Here is a 27,254-nt window from a genome sequence, read left to right as displayed (position 1 = left end):
AGTGTATCAAGGACCTTCTATCTTGTTCCACGTGATCCCTGGTCATGTGATCGGAGGATATCCACGTGATCGGAGGGGAGAGCTCAGGAGGCTGGATTAGCTGAGATGGTTTTGCTAGTTAGGCGCGCGCCAAATTGAACTAGAAATATAGTGAAGCTGGAATTTGTAATACTCGTAGCCACAAATGTAGTATGTGGGATCCCTTGAATGCAGCTTAAAACCAAATGCGTTTCGGGGTCTGAACTTGCCCCTTCCTCAGTGGACCACTGAGGACTTATTGTGGACTTATATAGACTAATTTGTCCCAAACAAGAGCCCTTGAGCTCCAACGATCGGGCTCCTATATACATATTATATCATCAGGAGCATCCAGTGATATTTTATTTTATGCTTTTATTATTTTTGTTTTATGGGCGCCATCCAGTATGATGTTTTTTAATACTGAAATGTTTATGTGTTATTTTTAGTCATCCTTTGAAGTGGATTCCTCCACTACTATCTTCAATAAATATTATTAAATTCCCAGATATGTTGTAAACCTAATAGACTTCAGTGATTGTGGAAAAAAAGGCTGATGGTACTTGAGCAGGTTATTGTAATTGTAAGTTTCATCATTTTACAGTTCGTATACAGCTGGTAAGCAGACAATATAAGTGTATTGAGCTATAGACATTAATTACTTGTAATCTCTATCATTCATTATGGTTATCCATTTTTTTAAAATTAATTCAACTCCTGACACCCCCACCAATGAACTGTTTAAAGAAGATGTGGCGCTTATGCAAGCAATGCTTCCTCTTCAAGATTACCTGCATGTTGCCTCACTTATAGAGGTGGGGCAAAGTAATTACATCTACTCCTACTCCGCTCACTTAAGTGGGACGGGTAGCTGTAATTACACCAGGCCACGTCATTGGGGCGAGGCACAGGCAATCTTGTAGAGGAATCAGCGCTCACATGAGCGCTGCCTCCTCTACAAAGAGATGCGGGGAGTCAGACCCCTCATGAGGATGAGTAATCTATATTTAAGCATTGTACAATCCCTTTAATACATACTTAATACATTCCATAGTTTACAAACCATGTTAAACAGGAAAAAGGGAAATGAAGGGAGAGAGAAAGAAAAAAAGGAGGTTCTGGGGGATCAAAAATGTTGTCACCAAAAAAAGAAAAATTCAGATTGACAATCTTGAGGAAAATAAATTTATATTTAATATGTGAAGCTGGCAAAAGCTTTTATCACCTATTAGTGGATTGATTGGTGTAGGTCTGTTTCCATTAGTACCATAGACTTGAATAGACTGTGTTCAATCAGGGCTTCATTCAAACTCTTACTTGCAGTGGTTTTGAGGCTGTTAACGCTAGGTTCTCTGTTTTGATGACTGGTGTTGGGTCCTAGTGGTAATACGCCCATAAATCTAGCATTTATCACCTTCATTTTTATTACTGTGGATAAAATTTCCTAGCTGACCAAACCTATTAACATGAGTTCATAACCTATCGCAACCCCTTTTCTCAATTTTCTTTCCCCTCTTTAATATGGTTTGTAACATGTTGCATACATTGTGTATGCATTACATATTCTTACAGAATCTGTAAATCATTTGCCTCCTTTTATGATTTAACCAAAATAAGGAATTCAATTAGAAAGTTACAAAAATAATTAAAAAAATGCTTCTGGAATTTATATGGGAAGATGAGAACAGTACTCTCAGAGCCATCCTGGCAATTATTGTGAATGGTTTTGAAACAGTAATCTTTAAGTAATAAAAACCAGAAAAGATAAATCTTGATAAAACAGAAAATATTTTCTTAAAAAAACTAAACAAATACAAAGAAACAAACAATGATTTACCTGGTCAATGATTTGGAATATTTTATAAGCAGCTCCTCTTGCCACTGAGAAAGCATCAAGATGAGAAGCAGCTTGACCAACACAGTAGCTGCTAAGAACGACACTGAATAAAACCTGAAGGGAAAGACAGTAAAATAAAATACACTACATAAATCATTTTAGCACAGAATGTTGATAATGTTTTTTTTTTTCATGGAATGATTATATTAATGACCCAGGCACTTTGGTATTGCAAAACCATAATGAATCAGGACATCCACCCCTGGACAACACCCCCAATATATCAAGTTTCGGGGAAAATGTGCAAAAACCCATATGCTTTGCAGTCTGGTTCATGAGATTGTCTCACAAAAATCAAGACAGTTCATAATAACTTTCCCAGTCTGAAAAAGTAAAAAAAATTTTTTACTCACCACAAGAACATCTCCAATGGTGTATCCATTCTTGCCCAATATTAAGATTGATCCATACCAAAATCCAAGTGCATAAGAGGCATAAATCATAAAAAACATAAACCCAACAGCCAACTGAGACGTAATGGCCTTTTTTATTCCAATTTGCTTGGCCTCTCCCAAATTATTTGTGTATCTGAAAATACAAGAACAGATTTCAATAATGATGCATTACGTTTATCTGAAAACCTTTTATATGTGTCCATATGTGACATTTGTACCTTTGAATTTCTTTCTCCTGTCCTCCAAATGCCACCACAGTCCTTATTGAGGAAAGGACCTCTTCAGCGACAGATCCTGCTTTTGCATAAGCTGACAGCTCCTTGCTAGTCAGTGAGACCACCATCTAAGAAAAATATGATAAATGCTGAATGGGGAAAAGTAAAAGAATTTTAATATTTTTATACTATTGGTAAATGCTGGTACAATATGTAATATGTAATGCAAATGAGAAGTATGGACACTGTCATGTAATTTGCATTCTTTATTACATACTGTAAAAGCATTTACCAGGAACATAAAATATTAGAATTCTTCAATTTTTTCTAAGCTTTTAGGAAGAGGCAGTAAATCACCTATAGATGCAGGTAGTGTTAGCTTTACACCCCCCAAAACAAGTAAAACCAGGATTCAGGTCACAAATATTTATGATTATAATTCATGACAGATCATTTTCTAATAGCCCTTGGCATTGGGCTCTGTAAAAAGTTTCTCTAGAATTAAAAAAATGGTCTGTTTTCCCCCAAGAAAGAGTTATACTTCATCCATGGGATATGTCCAGTATTGTAGCTCATCCCTATTCAAGTGAATGGGACTGAATTGCAATTTCAGAAACAGTTGTGCTTTTTTTAGGGAAAAAAAATACTTTCTTATCCAGGACAATTACTAAGGTTTCTACATTTGGCACTTAAATCCTTTCAAGATCTTGATTTGGTATTATGACAGTTACTGAAGTAGTTTCACACCACATATACGGTAATAGTATAACCCATTTTTGTAATGGAAAGCTTGTTTGGTGGGACTTTTCTGTAATAAAAGTATAATGGCCTGTTACGAAAATCTTACAGATAGATGAAATAAAATGTATTCTGTTTTAAATGTAAGATCTAAAGATGTTAATATTATCAGGCCCTTTTTACATATACAGGTGAAACTCGAAAAATTTGAATATTGTGCAAAGTTCATTTATTTCAGTAATGCAACTTAAAAGGTGAAACTTACATATGAGATAGACTCATTACATGCAAAGCGAGATATTTCAAGCCTTTATTTGTTATAATTTGGATGATTATGGCTTACAGTTTATGAAACTCCAAAGTCTCAATTTTGAGGTACCCTTTGCTCAGAGGGGTATGGATTAATTATCTGACTAGAGTGTGACACTTTGAGCCTAGAATATTGAACCTTTTCACAAAATTCTAATTTTAAGCTGCATTAATGCAATTCCTTTTCATTTGCATTACTGAAATAAATGGACTTTTGCACGATTTTCTAATTTTTAGAGTTTCACCTGTATACTGCCATCCAGCTTAGTTCTCCTCTGGTGTGGTGCTGAAAACATCAGAGGGGAACTTAAAACAGAACTGATCCCATAGTTTTCTATGGGATTGTTCTCATACATCTGACAGATATTTATGATGCCGGATGTCAAATAGGGCCAGACAGAAAATCGCTGCATGCTATATTTTTATGTCCAGCTCTATAGGGCAGATCTGTGCGCTAAGTGCATATACATATACACTCACCTAAAGAATTATTAGGAACACCATACTAATACGGTGTTGGACCCCCTTTTGCCTTCAGAACGACCTGAATTCTACGTGGCATTGATTCAACAAGGTGCTGATAGCATTCTTTAGAATCGTTGGCCCATATTGATAGGATAGCATCTTGCAGTTGATGGAGATTTGAGGGATGCACATCCAGGGCACGAAGCTCCCGTTCCACCACATCCCAAAGATGCTCTATTGGGTTGAGATCTGGTGACTGTGGGGGCCATTTTAGTACAGTGAACTCATTGTCATGTTCAAGAAACCAATTTGAAATGATTCGAGCTTTGTGACATGGTGCATTATCCTGCTGGAAGTAGCCAGAGGATGGATACATGTTCTCATTCTGTTTACGCCAAATTCGGACTCTACCATTTGAATGTCTCAACAGAAATTGAGACTCATCAGACCAGGCAACATTTTTCCAGTCTTCAACAGTCCAATTTTGGTGAGCTCGTGCAAATTGTAGCTTCTTTTTCCTATTTGTAGTGGAGATGAGTGGTACCCGGTGGGGTCTTCTGCTGTTGTAGCCCATCCGCCTCAAGGTTGTGCATGTTGTGGCTTCACAAATGCTTTGCTGCATACCTCGGTTGTAACGAGTGGTTATTTCAGTCAACGTTGCTCTTCTATCAGCTTGAATCAGTCGGCCCATTCTCCTCTGACCTCTAGCATCCACAAGGCATTTTTGCCCACAGACTGCCGCATACTGGATGTTTTTCCCTTTTCACACTCTTCACATTCTTTGTAAACCCTAGAAATGGTTGTGCGTGAAAATCCCAGTAACTGAGCAGATTGTGAAATACTCAGACCGGCCCATCTGGCACCAACAACCATGCCACGCTCAAAATTGCTTAAATCACCTTTCTTTCCCATTCTGACATTCAGTTTGGAGTTCAGGAGATTGTCTTGACCAGAACCACCCCTAAATGCATTGAAGCAACTGCCATGTGATTGGTTGACTAGATAATTGCATTAATGAGAAATAGAACAGGTGTTCCTAATAATTCTTTAGGTGAGTGTAGGGCAGGGTTCAAATGCAGTACAGCAGACAAGGAGGCTGAAGAAGATACCGGCTTTATTAAAGGACAAAATATAAATGGCCAGAAAATTGGATTAACAGTATTGTGCCGATGCACCAGAGGCGCAATCAACAAATGACTGTCTGCCCCTGCTACTAAGGGCACGTTTATACAACGCACTGACAAGTTTCCTGCTCTATGCCCTACCACAGATTAGCACCGGTGCACGCTCACAGTTATGCAGGTAGCTGCTTGTCTTGGTCTGGTATGTGTAGGCAGGTGCAGTCTGGCTCCTGATCCGATCACTTGCTTGCCCCAGCGCGGTCTTTTCCTTTCTCTGTCTGGACTGCAGGTACAGGCATCTACATAGTTCAGCTCTGACAGGAGTAACCTGTCCTGTACTGGTCTTTGAATTGCTCGATCTCACTACACTCGGACACACTTCACAGTCTCTGTTGATATGTCCCACAGCAGCCAGGAAACATCACTTTATAGTCCCTGTTGATCTGTCTCACAACAGCCAGTCTCTCTCTGTTCACCTCAGCAAGGTCGCAGCACTCCTACTCTTTCAGCCCAGGAACTTGAACTCCTCCTACATCCTCTGGGATCAACAACAACATTTATTTATTTCTTAAAGACACAGTGGCCTCATGTGGCTGGAGGAAGGCATTACAGTCTGTGTGAAACCATATCACTAGCAATACAGCATATGTAACTTGGTGTTTCTAGGGGCTGACAGCTGGTCAGACACAACTTATATATGTGAAGCGGGCCTAAGTTGGCCATTTCACATGAAGATCCATAATACACATGGTCATCTCACCAGTTAAACACTTGTCATATAGTACTGATCTTTCTTCTTGGTTCCAGATATCACAAAATGAGTGGCATTAGATGACCAGTTTTGAGAAAATAAACTTTGGCATTATTCATAATGCCTGAAAGAGTAACGCAATTATTTTTTTCTCCAAAGCTAGTTTGATCACACAACTCATTTCAGGATCTCACTTATATGTTTGCTTTAGATTATTAAACTTTTATTAATTCAAACAGCATTAAAGGCTTTACCTTGGAACAAATTGCAGTTGAAATTGCCACCACGGGACTTGTGGCCAATATGACGAGAGCAAGTTGCCAACCCTTGATTAGTCCAATTACCAGTCCTCCTACACAGGTTGCAACATTCTGCACAAGATGGCCGACTTTATCTCCAATTCCATCATTGATTTTGTTGACATCTCTAAAAAACAATTATTGCTGTAAATAATATGTACACTTATGCAACCAATTTAGGGTGACTAGTATATGGGCAGAATTCTCTTACTCTGTTAGACGTGTGTTAAGTTCTCCAGATTTGGTAACATCAAACCAACTAATCTCTTGTGATAAAACTGAATGAAAAAACATTTTCCTCATCCTCCTTGTCTGTCTTGCTGCAGCTAAAACCCAAAACGATACTTGGACGTAGCCACAGAGTATAACACCTGCTCCTATTCCGACATAGTAGAGGGAATACCTGGTGACACAAATAAAGCCATTATGGATAAATGTATTCCTTTGTAACAAAGTGTGAGCAAAAATTATAAAATCTAAATACTTACTCACTCATCTGTTCAGGTAGAGGTTTGAACTTTTCACAAGCAGCTGTGGAGAAAAAAATCTCTTGTAATGTATTGTGTTGTAATTAGGTTAAAAGAGTTCTTCAGGATTTTCATACCTATGACCTATCATCAGGATAGGTTATCAATATAAAATTGGCGGGAGTCCAATTCAGTACCTCCACTGATCAGCTGTATGAAGAGGCCATCGTTCTCCGGAAGCACTTAGTCCTCTTTCTAGGCCATGTGATGTCATGTGCTATATCAAGCGCAGTCGCTATCCAATGGACAGCACTGTGCTGTTTAAGCTGTGAGGAGGCCATGGCACTCACCTGAACCCTGGTGGGTGCCACAGCTTCCTGAAACAGCTGATCGGTAGGGGTCCCGTGAGTCAGACCCCTGCCAAGGATAACCCATCAATATAAAAATCTCAGAGAACCCGCTGAACTGGATTATTCAGCTGATGACGTAGTAGTAAAAAATTTAAATCATTATTTTCCCTGTGCTGTGTTTTCTTTTCTCTTCTTTACAAATGTCCTCCGATTCACCCTACATAGCTATAGAGTTAATGATAAAATTCTGGCTGCCCTCAACCACCGGTAGGGTAAGTTTACAGCATCTGGAATTATATAGCTCCCGCTGAACCCTTTGGCACCTTTATCAGTCTGTATGCAGTGAGGTCCAAGTAATAATGGGTGCAGGTGTAAAGTGGTTGAGTGAATCCCTCTGGACATGTTTTGAACTAGTATTGTTTCTTTAGTAACCAGGGATTATGTTGTTGTGAGTTGCTGTGATGCAGTACAGTGTGTGACATGTTTTTCCGGGCTGGCCACAGTCATTGCAGTGAAGATAAAGACTGTATTATTTGATGGATGTATATCATATTGTTTACTTTGTGTATTGTATGGGTTCTAGTTGTTCTCCTAAAAAATGTTATTGCCCATGCTGCCAATATAGAGATGAGGAAGTAAAGCTCCAGGTGCCATGGCTGGTGGGGAAGACATGGTGTATAGACCCTAGTAGCCTGAGACAGCAGAAGCATAGGGACACCAAATTTCTCACTCTGGGCTGAGGAATTTGTCCTTAAGAGGGGCTGCTCTTCCCAACAAGGGAAGAATTGGGTATGTCTCCATATATAGAGTAACTGCTTGGGGACACCCCAGTGTATTTAAATCAAATTTCAGAAAATTTTCTGTCAGGATTTGAACTCCAAAAAGTGTACTTTTGAGGTAAGGACCTTATCAACTCAGCTATAAAGCTGAAGGCTAGACTATATCAGAAAACCTCATAGTAGTTTCTGATGTAGTGAGTATTCCTATTCAGCAGAAGACTTATTTTATATTTCTGTGCTGGTTAACATGTAGCTCTATAGTACAGTGGTTAATGTCCTTGCCTCTAATGTACATGGTTGGGAGTTCAAATCCTGGCAGAAACATTTCAGAAAAAGCGATTAATTTTATATATATACAGTATATATATATTTTTGGTAATTGTAAAAAATGTATGGCACAAAATAAATGTGTAATTACTAATATATATATATATATATATATATACATACTTCTGATACATATGAATGCATAATATGTGGGAAACTACTACTGATGTTTTTAGCCATAATATATTTACATATATTATAATATATTATATATTCTAAATATATAAAAAATATGTAAATATACTATGGCTAAAAACTTATATATATATATATACAAACATTTCTGCCAGGATTCAAACTCCCAACCATGCACCTTAGAGGCAAGGACATTAACCACTGTACTATAGAGCTACATGCTAACATGCACAAAAATAAGTATTCTGCTGAATAGAAATACTCACTACATCAGAAACTACTATGAGGTTTTTCTGACACAGTTTAGAATTCAGCTGTATAGCTGAGTGCATAAGGTCCTTGCCTCTAATGTACAAGGGGTTGGGAGATCACATCCCTGCAGAAACTTTTCATAAAAAGATGCTAAATTACATTTAAATACACTGACTTGAGCACACACGGCCGAGCATAGCGAGGCTCGAGCCGAAATGGCGTTCGGCCGAGCATGCTCGATCAACACTAAACAGCACAATCTCTACTGAAATGTTCTATGACAGGCATGCTCAACCTGCGGCCCTACAGCTTTTGCAAAACTACAACTCCTAGCATGCCCAAACAGCCTACAGCAGGGCATTGTGGGAGTTGTAGTCCTACAACAGCTGGAGGGCCGCAGGTTGAGCATGCCTGTTCTATGAGGATGATCCTGTCACATGCTTTTTAGAGTAGGGTCCCATTCAAAGAGGCAACCTTCTCACGGTGAGTGGGCCTATGCTTTTTGATCAAATTGTATACTAATGCCTCATGTACAGCATGCAGCATAGGGGTAGGTATATGATAAATTGCGCTGAGAAGCGATGTTAATTATGCTGAGAAGCAGTTAGATAAAAGCATAGTATTGAGGATGTGCGATCCAGTTCTTTTTCTTATATTTTATATGTATTGTAGAATCTATGCTCTTTTCCCCCCACTGGTATCAGCACTCCTCCCCATTCGGCCCAAGTGCTTTTAATTAGCAGGAGTCTGCATAAGGGTATAAATTCCGACCTCTCAGTTGGAATTCCTGAGAATATGTGATAAGGTGAGTTCCACACCTGTTCACATGGTGCAGTACTGCATGGCGGCCATTGTTGCTTTGGTGCTGTCCTGGTGGGTTGGTGGGGCCCAGTGCCAGGGTGGCTTTGCCAGACAGCGGGGGTGCTGTTTGGCTACTGGGTCCTGCTGCCTGCTGGGGCGGTGCTGTGGCATCGGTGGTCGCCGTGCATTGCTGCGCCAAATTTAGAGTAGGATCCCATTCAAAGAGGCAACCTTGTGGCGGTGAGTGGGCCTGTGCTTTTTGATCAAATTGTATACTAATGCCTCTTGTACAGCATGCAGCATAGGGGTAGGTATACAATAAATTGTGCTGAGAAGCAGTTAGATAAAAGCATAGTATTGAGGATGTGCAATCCAATTCTTTTTCTTAAATTTTATATGCTTTTTTTTATAATCAATTCCATGTCCATATGTTGGTAATAATGAAAAAAATAAATAAATCCTAGCATAAAGCTTACATGTATTTTGGATTGATGAGTTGTAGCATACAAGGCTGTCTGTCATGTCACCAAACACAACAAGCATCAGCGGCTGGCATATTCCATTTCCTAAAGCTCCAAGAAATCCAGTAATCATGAAGAAAATATCCAACCGACTCGCATATCGAAACTAACAAAAGAAGAGGAAAAAATAAAAGTGTAAAATTATAGATTTCCTTACAAGAGAAGAGCTGGCAGTGCCATCTAAAAGCTCTGCATACATTAAAAATATGAAGACATTTTTAATAGCTTACTTATTTGCTGAATAATCAGTACTGAGAGGCCCAAAGTCCGCAGTTACTTTTATACTCTCATACCTGCCAGTGCTCTTGCCTAATGTTCTCTGAACGACTACTAATCGAATACAGTCACTGCGACTATGATGGAGATAGTTGCAGTGATGGCATTAGCCCCATGCATGTGGTAGAATGCCAGCATGTATTGCTGAATATGTCATAAAATCTTGCTGCTGTCAGCAGTTTGGTTATAGTAAAGTTTAGGCAATTAGAGTTGATTTCGAGTAAGTGATACAATGGACCTGCAGCTCTCTGAGGAACCGAGCACATAAATAAAAAATTTTGTCAGAAAAGATTCTGCACGACATGGAATTTACTAACTGTAATACCTGCTTTCTCTCTTCTTATGAGTCCAATGGGCGTTCTCACTCAATGATTGACAGAGACCTGTCCTATATGTGCTGGTAGCTTTCAATCAGCCCATTAGACTGACAAGCCCAGAGGAGCTAGGGATTAAATCAAATAATTCCATGTTCTAAGGAATCTTTAACTATAAGCCACAGTGTATACAAATCTGCTCAGATCCTTCTGCTCTGTAACTTACTGCCGGTAGGATATCATGTTCAGGGTGACAGATTGTCTTTTAAAGGGATTGTCTGAGTTTAAGTAAAGTTTCCCCATGCCAGGAAACTGTATAAAATAAAATATCATGCTATACTCACCTATTTCTCCAGCTCCGTACCTCACCCCTGGTCCTCCTACCACTGTTTGTATACAAGACTGGATCGTTGATGTCGAGGTGTACGACTTGTGGATGCTGCAGCCTATCACTGGTTTCAGCGGTATACGGCCACGGATAGGCTGTAGTGGTCACATGCCATATACCTCCACGTCACTGTTGCAGTCTTACATACAAAGAATGGGAGGAGAAAGAGAGTTCCATGGCTGAGGTGAGTATAGAATTACCTTTTATTTATTTTTTATTCTTTTATTTCAACCCCTGTAGCTTACTTAAGCAGCAATGGTTTTAGGAATATTTTTTTTTATACGACCTCATAAATGTGTTATGTGAATTGACTTACAATTTCAAAGGGTCCAACTGCCTTTGGTTTTTCTTTTTGTTTATTTTCTTTATGACCCCTAAGAAGGAAACATAAAAATGTTTAAATAATGAATAGATAGACAGATATAAGCAAATAGAGATAGATAGATAGATAGATAGATAGATAGATAGATAGATAGATAGATAGATAGATAGATAGATCACACATACATCTAGTTTTAGTGAAAGCATGGGGTGGATAGAATAATTGCACTAGGTACTGATGCCTTTGGTTGAAATCACAAAAACTATGCTGGACCACTTTTTTCAGGATAAGACTTTGTACCCATTAACACCACATCTCTTATTCCCGGGGTCCAAACTGAAAAGGAGGATGCTGCTACTTTTCAGCTTTGCCAATTGGTGTCATCCATCTTAAAACACCTTTTAATTATGTTTATGGTTTTCCAAACATATAAATTATATATATTAGAGACTGTCAGTCTCTATGATCATTAGAATGAACAAATGGAATCTGCATGAATCAAATTAGTTACAAATTTCTCTAAAGATTCTAATTTGTGCGAATCGCAAACTTTTGTGAATCACTCAAAATGCTAGCATATTAGAAGAACAAAGTAGAAGACAGAGAAAAAGGGATAATTTGTGGACCATTTTTAATTAAAAAAAATCAGTGCAGTGTCTATTTAACCAGGCTGTTTGTTACCACCGTCTACAACCGTTTACCCATAGTCATATGCGTCACTGTCATTTTGACACTACTCATGCTGTCTTGACATTAAACAGGATTGGGCCATACATTACTTTTGAGGTCAATTGGGGCAATTTCGATTCTGACCGAATTTATTGGATTTAATTAAATCTGACAGGTGATTCAACCAAACCGGACACCAAAAATCCAGAGAAAAAAAGCAGGCTGGTTAGAGAGCTGCATTTATACAAGCAGGCAAATAACGCGAGTTTGTGAGCATTTGAGTGTTTGAGTTTGTGTGTGATTGTATTAAGTGTGTGACTTTAGATTAGGTGACTTTAGATTCAGGGACTACAGTAAATTAGATTCTTATCACTGCATTATATTGTATTTTTCTCTTTTCTTGCTTAATCCCCACTTAGTATGTGTTCCATTATTGACAGCACAGTCCAGTGCACATCGTGTCTAATGTATGCAGTCCTGGAACAGCCGTTTGAGGGTGCATATATTTGTTCAAAATGTGAGCAAATTGCCGATTTGGAATCGCACATCGAGTATATAAACGGGCGAATTTCAACACTGACAAGCATTGACAATTTGGAAAAGAGTTTGCTGCTCACTGAGCAAGCACTCTATGGGGTAGATGTGAGGGAGGGTGGTAGCGAGGAGACTCTGAAAAGTGACGTAGCTAGCTGGGTAACAGTTAGAAAGCAGGGTAGAGGGAAGAGTGCCATGAAGGCTAGCCCTGATCTGACACACCCCAACAAGTTTGCACGTTTGGCAGATGAGGGTGATGTCAGTTCAGGGAGAGCACTGCTGCAGCGAGACACTTCCTCTGTCAGTCAGGGGAATGTTAGCTCCAGTAAGCAGGGGACCAGGAGAGCAGGGCAGGCCAGACAGGTGCTGGTAGTGGGAGACTCAATTATTAGGGGTACAGATAGGGCAATCTGTCACAAACACCGGGATCGTCAAACGGCGTTTTCCTGGCGCTCGAGTTCGACACATCATGGATCGGGTTGACAGATTACTGAGAGGGGCTGGAGAAGATCCAGCGGTCATGGTCCATATCGGAACCAATGACAAAGTTAGAGGTAGGAGGTAGGTGGAGAGTCCTTAACCACCTCCGGACCGCTGTACGCACAGACGCGTCCTGGAGGTGGTTGATTCATTCCGAGTGGACGCGCCGGCGCGTCCTCTCGCGAGACGCGAGATTTCCTGTGAACGCGCGCACACAGGCGCGCGCGCTCACAGGAACGGAAGGTAAGAGAGTTGATCTCCAGCCTGCCAGCGGCGATCGTTCGCTGGCAGGCTGGAGATGTGTTTTTTTTAACCCCTAACAGGTATATTAGACGCTGTTTTGATAACAGCGTCTAATATACCTGCTACCTGGTCCTCTGGTGGTCCCCTTTGTTTGGATCGACCACCAGAGGACACAGGTAGCTCAGTAAAGTAGCACCAAGCACCACTACACTACACTACACCCCCCCGTCACTTATTAACCCCTTATTAGCCACTGATCACCCCTGATCACCCCATATAGACTCCCTGATCACCCCCCTGTCATTGATTACCCCCCTGTCATTGATCAACCCCCTGTAAAGCTCCATTCAGACGTCCGCATGATTTTTACGGATCCACTGATAGATGGATCGGATCCGCAAAACGCATCCGGACGTCTGAATGAAGCCTTACAGGGGCGTGATCAATGACTGTGGTGATCACCCCATATAGACTCCCTGATCACCCCCCTGTCATTGATTACCCCCCTGTCATTGATTACCCCCCTGTGAAGCTCCATTCAGACGTCCGCATGATTTTTACGGATCCACTGATAGATGGATCGGATCCGCAAAACGCATCCGGACGTCTGAATGAAGCCTTACAGGGGCATGATCAATGACTGTGGTGATCACCCCATATAGACTCCCTGATCACCCCCCTGTAAAGCTCCATTCAGATGTCCGCATGATTTTTACGGATGCACTGATAGATGGATCGGATCCGCAAAACGCATCCGGACGTCTGAATGAAGCCTTACAGGGGCATGATCAATGACTGTGGTGATCACCCCATATAGACTCCCTGATCACCCCCTTGTCATTGATTACACCCCTGTCATTGATCACCCCCCTGTAAAGCTCCATTCAGATGTCCGCATGATTTTTACGGATGCACTGATAGATGGATCGGATCCGCAAAACGCATCCGGACGTCTGAATGAAGCCTTACAGGGGCGTGATCAATGACTGTGGTGATCACCCCATATAGACTCCCTGATCACCCCCCTGTCATTGATTACCCCCCTGTCATTGATTACCCCCCTGTAAAGCTCCATTCAGACGTCCGCATGATTTTTACGGATCCATTGATAGATGGATCGGATCCGCAAAACGCATCCGGACGTCTGAATGAAGCCTTACAGGGGCGTGATCAATGACTGTGGTGATCACCCCATATAGACTCCCTGATCACCCCCCTGTCATTGATTACCCCCCTGTCATTGATTACCCCCCTGTAAAGCTCCATTCAGACGTCCGCATGATTTTTACGGATCCACTGATAGATGGATCGGATCCGCAAAACGCATCCGGACGTCTGAATGAAGCCTTACAGGGGCATGATCAATGACTGTGGTGATCACCCCATATAGACTCCCTGATCACACCCCTGTCATTGATTACCCCCCTGTAAAGCTCCATTCAGATGTCCGCATGATTTTTACGGATGCACTGATAGATGGATCGGATCCGCAAAACGCATCCGGACGTCTGAATGAAGCCTTACAGGGGCGTGATCAATGACTGTGGTTATCACCCCATATAGACTCCCTGATCACCCCCATGTCATTGATTACCCCCCTGTAAAGCTCCATTCAGATGTCCGCATGATTTTTACGGATGCACTGATAGATGGATCGGATCCGCAAAACGCATACGGACGTCTGAATGAAGCCTTACACGGGCGTGATCAATGACTGTGGTTATCACCCCATATAGACTCCCTGATCACCCCCCTGTCATTGATCACCCCCCTGTCATTGATCACCCCCCTGTCATTGATCACACCCCTGTCATTGATCACCCCCCTGTCATTGATCACCCCCCTGTCATTGATCACCCCTCTGTAAGGCTCCATTCAGACATTTTTTTGGCCCAAGTTAGCGGAATTATTTTTTTTTTTCTTACAAAGTCTCATATTCCACTAACTTGTGTCAAAAAATAAAATCTCACATGAACTCACCATACCCCTCACGGAATCCAAATGCGTAAAATTTTTTAGACATTTATATTCCAGACTTCTTCTCACGCTTTAGGGCCCCTAGAATGCCAGGGCAGTATAAATACCCCACATGTGACCCCATTTCGGAAAGAAGACACCCCCAGGTATTCCGTGAGGGGCATATTGAGTCCATGAAAGATTGAAATTTTTGTCCCAAGTTAGCGGAACGGGAGACTTTGTGAGAAGAAAAAAATTTAAAATATCAATTTCCGCTAACTTGTGCCAAAAAAAAAAAATTTCTATGAACTCGCCATGCCCCTCATTGAATACCTTGGGGTGTCTTCTTTCCAAAATGGGGTCACATGTGGGGTATTTATACTGCCCTGGCATTCTAGGGGCCCCAAAGCGTGAGAAGAAGTCTGGTATCCAAATGTCTAAAAATGCCCTCCTAAAAGGAATTTGGGCACCTTTGCGCATCTAGGCTGCAAAAAAGTGTCACACATCTGGTATCGCTGTACTCAAGAGAAGTTGGGGAATGTGTTTTGGGGTGTCATTTTACATATACCCATGCTGGGTGAGAGAAATATCTTGGTCAAATGCCAACTTTGTATAAAAAAATGGGAAAAGTTGTCTTTTGTCAAGATATTTCTCTCACCCAGCAAGGGTATATGTAAAATGACACCCCAAAACACATTCCCCAACTTCTCCTGAATACGGCGATACCACATGTGTGACACTTTTTTGCAGCCTAGGTGGGCAAAGGGGCCCATATTCCAAAGAGCACCTTTAGGATTTCACAGGTCATTTACCTACTTACCACACATTAGGGCCCCTGGAAAATGCCAGGGCAGTATAACTACCCCACAAGTGACCCCATTTTGGAAAGAGGACACCCCAAGGTATTCCGTGAGGGGCATGGCGAGTTCCTAGAATTTTTTATTTTTTGTCACAAGTTAGTGGAAAATGCTGATTTTTTTTTTTTTTTTTCATACAAAGTCTCATATTCCACTAACTTGTGACAAAAAATAAAAACTTCCATGAACTCACTATGCCCATCAGCGAATACCTTGGGGTCTCTTCTTTCCAAAATGGGGTCACTTGTGGGGTAGTTATACTGCCCTGGCATTCTAGGGGCCCAAATGTGTGGTAAGGAGTTTGAAATCAAATTCTGTAAAAAATGACCTGTGAAATCCGAAAGGTGCTCTTTGGAATATGGGCCCCTTTGCCCACCTAGGCTGCAAAAAAGTGTCACACATCTGGTATCTCCGTACTCAGGAGAAGTTGGGGAATGTGTTTTGGGGTGTCATTTTACATATACCCATGCTGGGTGAGAGAAATATCTTGGCAAAAGACAACTTTTCCCATTTTTTTATACAAAGTTGGCATTTGACCAAGATATTTATCTCACCCAGCATGGGTATATGTAAAAAGACACCCAAAAACACATTCCTCAACTTCTCCTGAATACAGAGATACCAGATGTGTGACACTTTTTTGCAGCCTAGGTGGGCAAAGGGGCCCATATTCCAAAGAGCACCTTTCGGATTTCACAGGTCATTTTTTACAGAATTTGATTTCAAACTCCTTACCACACATTTGGGCCCCTAGAATGCCAGGGCAGTATAACTACCCCACAAGTGACCCCATTTTGGAAAGAAGAGACCCCAAGGTATTCGCTGATGGGCATAGTGAGTTCATGGAAGTTTTTATTTTTTGTCACAAGTTAGTGGAATATGAGACTTTGTATGAAAAAAAATAAAAAAATAAAATCATCATTTTCCACTAACTTGTGACAAAAAATAAAAAATTCTAGGAACTTGCCATGCCCCTCACGGAATACCTTGGGGTGTCTTCTTTCCAAAATGGGGTCACTTGTGGGGTAGTTATACTGCCCTGGCATTCTAGGGGCCCAAATGTGTGGTAAGGAGTTTGAAATCAAATTCTGTAAAAAATGACCTGTGAAATCCGAAAGGTGCTCTTTGGAATATGGGCCCCTTTGCCCACCTAGGCTGAAAAAAAGTGTCACACATCTGGTATCTCCGTACTCAGGAGAAGTTGGGGAATGTGTTTTGGGGTGTCATTTTACATATACCCATGCTGGGTGAGAGAAATATCTTGGCAAAAGACAACTTTTCCCATTTTTTTATACAAAGTTGGCATTTGACCAATATATTTATCTCACCCAGCATGGGTATATGTAAAAAGACACCCCAAAACACATTCCTCAACTTCTCCTGAATACAGAGATACCAGATGTGTGACACTTTTTTGCAGCCTAGGTGGGCAAAGGGGCCCATATTCCAAAGAGCACCTTTCGGATTTCACAGGTCATTTTTTACAGAATTTGATTTCAAACTCCTTACCACACATTTGGGCCCCTAGAATGCCAGGGCAGTATAAATACCCCACAAGTGACCCCATTTTGGAAAGAAGAGACCCCAAGGTATTCGCTGATGGGCAAAATGAGTTCATGGAAGTTTTTATTTTTTGTCACAAGTTAGTGGAATATGAGACTTTGTAAGAAAAAAAAATAAGAAAAAAAAAATCATCATTTTCCGCTAACTTGTGACAAAAAATAAAAAGTTCTATGAACTCACTATGCCCATCAGCGAATACTTTAGGGTGTGTACTTTCCGAAATGGGGTCATTTGTGGGGTGTTTGTACTGTCTGAGCATTGTAGAACCTCAGGAAACATGACAGGTGCTCAGAAAGTCAGAGCTGCTTCAAAAACGCTATAACTTTTACCCAAACCATTTTTTTTTTACCCAAACATTTTTTTTTTATCAAAGACATGTAGAACAATAAATTTAGAGCAAAATTTATATATGGATGTCGTTTTTTTTGCAAAATTTTACAACTGAAAGTGAAAAATGTCATTTTTTTGCTAAAAAATCGTTAAATTTCGATTAATAACAAAAAAAGTAAAAATGTCAGCAGCAATGAAATACCACCAAATGAAATCTCTATTAGTGAGAAGAAAAGGAGGTAAAATTCATTTGGGTGGTAAGTTGCATGACTGAGCAATAAACGGTGAAAGTAGTGTAGGTCAGAAGTGTAAAAAGTGGCCTGGTCTTTCAGGGTGTTTAAGCACTGGGGGCTGAGGTGGTTAAAAATGGTTTTAGGGTTTTATCTCAAAAGCTTAGGGCAAGGACCTCAAAGGTAGTATTTTCTGAAATACTACTGGTACCACGAGCCACACAAGAAAGACAGCAGGATATTAGGGAGGTTAACAAGTGGCTCAAGAACTGGTGTAGGAAGGAGGGGTTTGGGTTCCTGGAGAACTGGGCCGACTTCTCTTTTGGCTACAGGCTCTATCGTAGGGATGGGCTGCACCTCAATGGGAAAGGGGCAGCTGTGTTGGGGGAGAAGATGGCTAGAATGTTGGAGGAGTGTTTAAACTAGGGACTGAGGGTAATTATGTTATAGGATGGGAAGATAGTGCAGATAGAGACCGTGGGCAAGGTAATGGACTGGGTGAGAAATGGAAGGAAGGACTAGAATAGATCAGAAGGAAAGTGTAGGGTGCAAATTATACATAAACCTCTTAAATGTATGTATATTAATTCCAGAAGCATGGACCGATGTAGTAAAGTTAACACTCATGCTTTCTGAGATTTCTGAGATGTGTTATCTAAACTAAGCAAACACCTTCAATTGCTTTTCCATCGCTTTTTTTTTCAAGATAACATGATGATTTAAGAAATTTGAGTTAAGAGTTTGAGTGCTAACCCTGCTATACCTGTATGTATACTAATAAAACTGGGGAACTGGAATTAGCGATGTGTGAGGAGGACTGTGATATAGTGGGAATAACTGAGACATGGCTGGATGATAGCTATGACTGGGCGGTTAATGTACAGGGTTTCAGTCTGTTTAGAAAGGATCGTCAAAACCGGAGAGGGGGAGTGGTCTGGCTTTATGTAAAGTCCTGTCTAAATCCCACACTCCGGGAAGATATAAGTGAGGGACATGAACTTGTGGAGTCACTGTGGGTAGAAATACATGGAGGCATAAACAATAATAAATTACTAATAGGAGTTTATTATAAACCACCTAATATACCAGAGTCCACATAAAATCTGCTACTATACGATATAGACGAGGCGGCAAATCATAATGAGGTGGTTATTGAGGTGGTTATTGTGCGGGACTTCAACTACCCAGATATAGACTGGGAAACTGAAACTTGTCTATCAATTACCTTTCCCAACTGGTTCAGGACCCGACTAGAGGGATGGCCATACTGGACCTAGTATTAACCAATAGACCTGACAGAACAACAGATGTGCAGGTCGGTGGACACCTGGGAAATAGTGACCATAAAGTAATAACCTTCCAATTATCATTCAAAAGAGTGTTTCTTCAGGGAGGAACAAAAATAGCAAACTTCAAAAAAGCTAAATTTAGCCAACTAAGAGAGGCCATAGGCCTAACTGGGACAAATTCCTCAAAAATAAAAATACAGCCATAAAATGGGAATATTTTAAAAGCATCCTAAAATCTAATTGTGAGAGGTAAATACCTTATGGGAATAAAAGGTTAAGGAAACAAACAAAAAAAACTATGTGGATAAATTGAACTCTAAAGAAAGCAATAAATGACAAAAAGAAAGCATTTAAATCACTAAAACAGGAGGGTAGCGAGGAAGCACTGAAAAACTATAAGGAAAAAAATTGAATATGTAAAAAAACAAATAAAAGCAGCCAAACAATAGACCGAGAGATTAATTGCCACAGAGAGCAAAACTAACCCTAAAATGTTTTTCAATTATATAAATGGTAAAAAGTATAAATCTGAAGGTGTCGGTCCTCTACAGAGTAATGATTGGGGAGTTGCAGAGAGCGATGAGAAGAAAGCAAAGTTATTAAATATTGTTTTCTCCACTGTATTCACTGTAAAAGTTAATTCCCCATTAAAAATGCCCTGTCTGACCCAGGAACAAGTACAGCGGCGTCTTAAAAAGATTAAAATAGACAAATCACCAGGACCAGATGGCATACAACCCTGTATCCTAAGAGAATTAAGTAATGTCATAGCCAGGCCCTTATTTATGAGTGTTCCACAGGATTGGCGCATAGCAAATGTAGTGCCAATATTCAAAAAGGGTCCAAAAACTATTTGAAGGTTTTCTAAGAGATGCTATCTTGGAGTACCTCAAGGAAAATAAGCAAATAACACCATATCAGCATGGCTTCATGAGGGATCGGTCATGTCAAACTAATTAAATCAGATTGGAGGCTTGGGTAGATAAGTGGCAGATGAGGTTTAACACTGACAAATGTAAGGTTATGCACATGGTAAGGAATAAGTCACCCGTACATACTAAATGGTAAAACACTGGGTAACACTGACATGGAAAAGGACCTAGGAATTTTAGTGAACAGCAAACTAAGCTGTAAAAAACTGTGTCAGGCAGCTGCTGCCAAGGCCAATAAGATAATGGGTTGCATCAATAGGGGCATAGATGCCCTTGATGAGATCACAGTCCTACCACTTGGAGTACTGTGTACAGTTCTGGGCTCCTGTGAACAAGGCAGACATAGCAGAGCTGAAGAGGGTACAGAGGAGGGCAACAAAAGTAATAACTAGAATAGGGGGACTACAATACCCTGAAAGATTATCAACATTAGGGTTATTCACTTTAGAAAAAAGACAACTGAGGGGAGATCTAATTACTATGTATAAATATAGTTAGTGCAGAAATAGGTTACATGAAGAGTGGCATAGAAAACTAATGAAGCCCCTAACTAGAGCTTAACTCAGTAAATAATTAGATAACCAACAAAGCAACACTGAGAACTATTAAGCTAAAAAGGTATATTTTTATTAGACATATGGTTAAAAACATAGACAAAGAGATGACAGACAAGTGCAAAATAGTGCAGTACAATCCTGGGAGAGTTAATTCAGTATAATAGAGTAATAAGGTAAGCGACCAAAAAATATATATATATATATATAAATGCCTGTATATAAAGGGGACTCCTATACAAGAGCTACACTTGAAAAAAGTCCACAGTGCAAATAAATGCATTCAGTATGAAAGTGCAAGTGCGTATATTCAGTTGTGACTAGGGGACATAAGGTATAAATCCTCAAGTGTGGCTCTTTCCAAAAGTGCAATTGTATCTATACCGCTATAAGTAACAAGCGGTAAAGTGCAAGTGCAATATAGGAGATAAGAGATGAATAGCAAGACCATGTATGGTACAAAAAAAGGCAAAGGGCCGCAACAATGATAGTGAAACATGCGGTCCAAACAAAGCAAGGTCACATACCGTTATGGAAGTAACAAGTCCACAGGAGGACTGCACACCCCGACGCGCGTTTCGATTTGAAACCTTCCTCTGGGGGTGTTACTTCCATAACGGTATGTGACCTTGCTTTGTTTGGACCGCATGTTTCACTATCATTGTTGCGGCCCTTTGCCTTTTTTTGTACCATACATGGTCTTGCTATTCATCTCTTATCTCCTATATTGCACTTGCACTTTACCGCTTGTTACTTATAGCGGTATAGATACAATTGCACTTTTGGAAAGAGCCACACTTGAGGATTTATACCTTATGTCCCCTAGTCACAACTGAATATACGCACTTGCACTTTCATACTGAATGCATTTATTTGCACTGTGGACTTTTTTCAAGTGTAGCTCTTGTATAGGAGTCCCCTTTATATACAGGCATTTATATATATATATATTTTTTGGTCGCTTACCTTATTACTCTATTATACTGAATTAACTCTCCCAGGATTGTACTGCACTATTTTGCACTTGTCTGTCATCTCTTTGTCTATGTTTTTAACCATATGTCTAATAAAAATATACCTTTTTAGCTTAATAGTTCTCAGTGTTGCTTTGTTGGTTATCTATGTATAAATATATCAGGGGTCAGTGCAGAGATCTTTCCCATAATCTATTTATCCCCAGGACTGTAACTGTGACAAGGGGACATCCTCTGCATCTGGAAGAAAGAAGGTTTGTACACAAACATAGAACAGAATTATTTACGGTAAGAGCAGTGAGACTATGGAACTCTCTGCCTGAGGAGGTGGTGATGGTGAGTTCACTAAAAGAGTTCAAGAGGGGCCTGGATGTATTTCTGGCGTGTAATAATATTATAGGCTATAGTTACTAGAGAGGGGTCGTTGATCCAGGAAGTTATTCTGATTGCCTGATTGGAGTCGGGAAGGAATTTTTCCCCCTTAAGTGGGGAAAATTGGCTTCTACCTCACAGTTTTTTTTTTGCCTTCCTCTGGATCAACTTGCAGGATAAGAGGCTGAACTGGATGGACAAATGTCTTTTTTCGGCTTTATACAGTATACTATGTATGTTACTATGCTACTATGTTAAAACATTTTTTTGGGGAAGTATAGATAAATAGACCTGAGTGGGCATCTGCCCCCAGGTTAAGCAGCCTTCTTCTAATTAGCTGCTAAACTGTTAGTTTATTTGTTTCCATTAAAATAATGAATTTTATGGTTCAAACAAGTGTCAGGTAAAAGCTCTAGTGTCCCATCCAGTGCTTAGTGTTCTGATGTTGAAGCTAAATAGAATGATGATGACACAATTACATTTCAGTTAAAGGGTTCCAGATACCTTTTCCCTAATATGATTGACCTGGAGACACAAGCTAATTAAAATAGCTGAGACAAACACTAATTTGAGGAAATTCACTCATCTCTAATGATCTGCCTGTTTTATCTTTTGCCTATCCTGTGGTTTCCAACTGTGTGAAACACACTAGAGAATCTAGGCGGCCACTTTCTGGATGACTTATATATAGTTAGTCAGTGAAGGTTGTTGTTCTGGTCAACAGAGCCATTCACATATAAATCTGTGCTTTGTTTTGTGACATGGGCTGATCTTTTATTGAAGTGCGTGGGAAGCACCTTAAGATCTTTCACAGTTATAGGGGTTTCTGGTTATATGAAGTTATCCCCTATCCATAGAATATAGGATAACTATTAGATAAGTAGGTGTCCTAACGCTGACACCCCCATAATCACTAAGACAGGAAGCCAGTTCCCCAGTGGAACCTCCCAAAATGAATGGAGCAAGTGCATAACTGATTCATTTCTATGGGCCATGGAGATAGCTGAGAACTATACTAGGCTATCTCAGAAACTCCCTTAGAAAGGAATGGAGTGGCTGTTTGCATGCTTGACCTCCTGCTTGGTCTATTTCAGGGGTTCCACAGGGAATGGTAGAACCCCCATCTATGTAATAATTATCCCCTATCCTGTGGATAGGGGACAAAGTCATATAACTAGAATACCCCTATAGAAAGAATTAATGTGACCATGTCCTACAAAGCAGAATTGTCTGTTCTAAACAGTATTCCAAGTATTCCAATGATTATATCTGACAATGGGAGAAAAACAATATCCAACACAGTTGGCAGGCAATTATCTAAATTGGGATTTTAATCCATCTAAAATCTATCAATATAGACAACAATATAATTGTTGACAGTTGCGGGTACAGTACCTGCTGGTGTCTTCTGCTTCTTCCAGTAAAATTTCTGTTTTAGGATCGTTATTATTCACTTTTGTGTCAGGGTCTTTTATGTCGGCCATGATTTCACTAAAGTTGTGCAGCCAAGAAAACCACTATATCGAATAAAGGAAAATAGAAGATGTGGTTATCTATGATTGGTAAGATAATATCGCACTTGATATTTGCTAAAAGACCAATAAATTATAATATGAGATTGTATGGATTTATGGAGCTACAGTATGTTACCAGTAGTGAATTTATACATGCGTCATACATTTGCAAAATGTGGCTGTGCTATGATGATGTGAAACTGATCCTACAAATTTGTGCCCCCAATTCTGGTTTCCCACCCTGTATGCTAATCCAGACCATCGGTACAGGGAGGAGGAGGAGATGGCCATGTTTCTCAGGGGACATCTTCATCTTCCTGGCTGTGAGCTGTCCAATCGCAGCGGACCATGTCACAGCCAGGGAGAAGGTGAGCTTTTTTTTTTTATCCCTAACTGTGACGTGCACCACTGTGATTGAACAGCTCACAGCCAGGGAGAAGGCCATATTTCTCCATGTACTGATGGTATGGATTAGCAAAAAGGGCGGGAAACCAGAATGGGGCGCACAGCAGGGGAATGGAGCAGCCCATCGGGAAAAAAATATGTAGGAGGACATCCCCTCAACATGCCCTACAGTGCCAGGTACTTGTAATGTAATGTCAGGACCGGTGAAAGGTCCTCTTTAACCACTTAGTGCAGAACGCTGTGCATGAGCAGCGGGGAAAACTGTGCCAGAACGCAGAACGCCGTACATGCACGGCGTTCATTTAAATGCTCCCCTGCCAAGATCGTGCACCTGAAGCGCAAATTACCTTACTGTGTCAGGGACCGAACAACTCCCCCTTGACGGCCAGGGACCGATCAGCAGTGGTCCCGGCCGCAGATAACCGCCACACATCTTTTTCTCCCTACAAGCGATCTCGCGCGTGTGCGCATGCACGCACACATCTCCTCCTCTTCTGGCATCCGGCTCTTGCTGAAATGAGAGTATCGGAGATGAGAAATAGCTTTCTGTACATAATTCATTGTGATTGGTCCATTCCTAACTGTGGACCAATCACAATGAGTTATGTACAGAACGCTATCTCTCACCTTCGACCCTCCCATTTCAGTGAGAGAAGTGATTGGAGGCAGAGTGAAAGTTACAGACCTGTGAAAAAAAACACACACACACACACTCCAAAAGTGCCCCTCAATTGTCCCCTGTGACCCTCATCACCCCTCATTTGTCCCCTGTGACCTGATTCGAAAGTCTCCTGAAATTTCTACATTATAACAATAATGCAGTTTGTCCACCCCCTAATGATAATAGATACAATCGTTTATACAAAATTGGGCCCATTATAGATCATTATAATCTCAAGTTTGCCCAGGTATACACCCCCCAAAAGGATCTGTCCATTGATGAATCCCTTATGCACTTCAAGGGCAGACTGCATTTTCGCCAATACCTGCCCAACAAACGGGCCAGATATGGCATCAAACTCTACAAACTATGTGAAAGCCAAAGTGGCTATACACATAAATTTAGAGTTTACGAGGGAAAAGATTCAAAAATTGAACCCCCAGAGTGCCCCCCTCTCCTTGGAATAGCAGGAAAAATAGTATGGGACTTGATTCACCCCCTGCTAGGTCAAGGGTACAACTTGCACCTGACAACTTCTACACAAGTGTCCCACTACTGAAATGTCTGTTTTCTAGAGACACTGTTGCATGCGGAACTATCAGACGAAACCAAAAACATCTGCCTAAAAATTTCATAGACCAAAGAATAAGAGTGAGGGAAAGCAGGGCAGTTTGCAGTGATAACATGATGCTTGTTAAGTACAAAGACAAGCGTGACGCCTTTGTACTTACTACCATACATGCTGACAGACCCACCCCTGTTCCAGTTCGTGGATCCACAGAATCAGTCCCCAAACCTGTGTGCATCCAGGACTATAATAAGTTTATGGGAGAGGTGGATCTGTCAGACCAGGTACTGCAACCATACACTGCCCTCCGCAAAACTCGGGCATGGAAAAAAAAATTGGCATTGCACCTGACGCAAATTGCCCTCTATAATGCTTTTGTAATATACAGAAGTGCAGGAAACAGAGAAAAATTCCTGCACTTTCAAGAAAAATTAATAAAGAACTTTTTATTTGGGGAACAGGAAGGGGAAGGGAGCAGGGCTACAGGAAGTGAGAGCAGAATAATACGAGGACAGCATTTCCCTGGGGTAGTTCCCCCCACAGAGACACGGAGAAGGCCACAAAAAGGTGCCGGGTATGCTCCAGAATTGCAATCAGGAAAGACACAATTCATCATTGTGAGACGTACCCCTCAAAGATGGGTCTTTGCATAAAAGATTGTTTTAGAATCTACCACACCTCTTTTGACTTTTAACTAAAGCCCCTTTGATCATTTTATAAAACACCCCCTTGAAACTGTATGCTGGTAAAAATTCTAATTTCCCGTTTCTCCACATTTCAATTGGCATTCTAATAAAACCCATAACAAAGCTAAAAATTCTCATTAACCCCTTAAGGACCCAGGACGTACCGGTACGCCCTATTTCCCGAGTCCTTAAGGACCCAGGACGTACCGGTACGTCCTGACTTAAAATCTGTATTCCGGTGCCCCAGGGGTTAATTGGAACGGGATTTCGGCTGAAATCATTCAGCCGGCATCCCGTAACAATGCAGGGGGGGGGTCATTTGACCCCCCCGTATCGGCGATCGCAGCAAACCGCAGGTCAATTCAGACCTGCGGTTTGCTGCGCTTTTTGCAGTTTCTGATCGCCGCGGTCCCTGACCGCGGGGATCAGAAACTTTAGAGTGGCTAAAATAAATATTTTTCACCCCCCCCTGCACCCCTGCACGATTTTATGCCGGAGGGTGGTGCGGGGGGGGTGTCGCATGCGGTGGGGGCGTTGCGGGAGGCGGGCGGTGCGGCAGGCGGGATCGCGATCCCCCGCCCGCCTCCCCATGAATGATCGTTGGCTTCTAGTGGTTATACCAGGGTGCCAGCACATTGCTGGTATAAACCGTATGAAATTCCTTTCCTTCTGCGCTCTGCCGTGTGCCCGTTTACAACCACATATGGGGTGTTTCTGTAAACTACAGAATAAGGGCCATAAATATTGAGTTTTGTTTGGCTGTTAACCCTTGCTTTGTAACTGGAAAAAAAATATTAAAATGGAAAATCTGCCAAAAATGTGAAATTTTGAAATTGTGTCTCTATATTCCATTAAATCTTGTGCAACACCTAAAGGGTTAACAAAGTTTGTAAAATCAGTTTTGAATAGCTTGAGGGGTGTAGTTTCTTAGATGGGGTCACTTTTATGGAATTTCTAATCTAGGGGTGCATCAGGGGGGCTTCAAATGGGACATGGTGTCAAAAAAACAGTCCAGCAAAATCTGGCTTCCAAAAACCAAACCGCGCACCTTTCACTCTACGCCCTACTGTGTGCCCGTACAGTAGTTTACGGCCACATATGGGGTGTTTCTGTAAACGGCAGAGTCAGGGCAATAAAGATACAATCTTGTTTGGCTGTTAACCCTTGCTTTGTTAGTGGAAAAAATGAGTTAAAATTGAAAATTAGGCAAAAAAATGAAATTCTCAAATTTCATCCCCATTTGCCAATAACTCTTGTGCAACACCTAAAGGGTTAACGACGTATGTAAAATCAGTTT

At 41.0% G+C, this 27,254-nt stretch overlaps 1 protein-coding gene across 3 annotated transcripts in view; it reads right to left on the bottom strand.

Moving 5' to 3' along the window:
- LOC121002302 (ATP-binding cassette sub-family B member 5-like) overlaps nt 1-27,254 on the bottom strand; it is a 1,125,761-nt gene that overhangs the window by 57,583 nt on the left and 1,040,924 nt on the right. For 2 of the 3 annotated variants that reach the window (XM_040433698.1, XM_040433699.1), the window contains exons 2-10: nt 23,519-23,640; nt 11,135-11,192; nt 9,796-9,946; nt 6,697-6,739; nt 6,420-6,611; nt 6,164-6,335; nt 2,529-2,653; nt 2,269-2,443; nt 1,856-1,969 (exon numbers count right to left, since the gene is read on the bottom strand). In XM_040433698.1, coding sequence (XP_040289632.1) covers nt 1,856-1,969; nt 2,269-2,443; nt 2,529-2,653; nt 6,164-6,335; nt 6,420-6,611; nt 6,697-6,739; nt 9,796-9,946; nt 11,135-11,192; nt 23,519-23,640 — 1,152 coding nt within the window. The remainder of the gene's footprint in view (nt 1-1,855; nt 1,970-2,268; nt 2,444-2,528; nt 2,654-6,163; nt 6,336-6,419; nt 6,612-6,696; nt 6,740-9,795; nt 9,947-11,134; nt 11,193-23,518; nt 23,641-27,254) is intronic. The other variant, XM_040433700.1, reaches the window with a different exon arrangement.

Source organism: Bufo bufo, chromosome 5 (assembly GCF_905171765.1).
Source record: "Bufo bufo chromosome 5, aBufBuf1.1, whole genome shotgun sequence".
NCBI classification, from domain to species: domain Eukaryota; kingdom Metazoa; phylum Chordata; class Amphibia; order Anura; family Bufonidae; genus Bufo; species Bufo bufo.
This window is presented reverse-complemented; position numbering and strand designations above follow the sequence as displayed.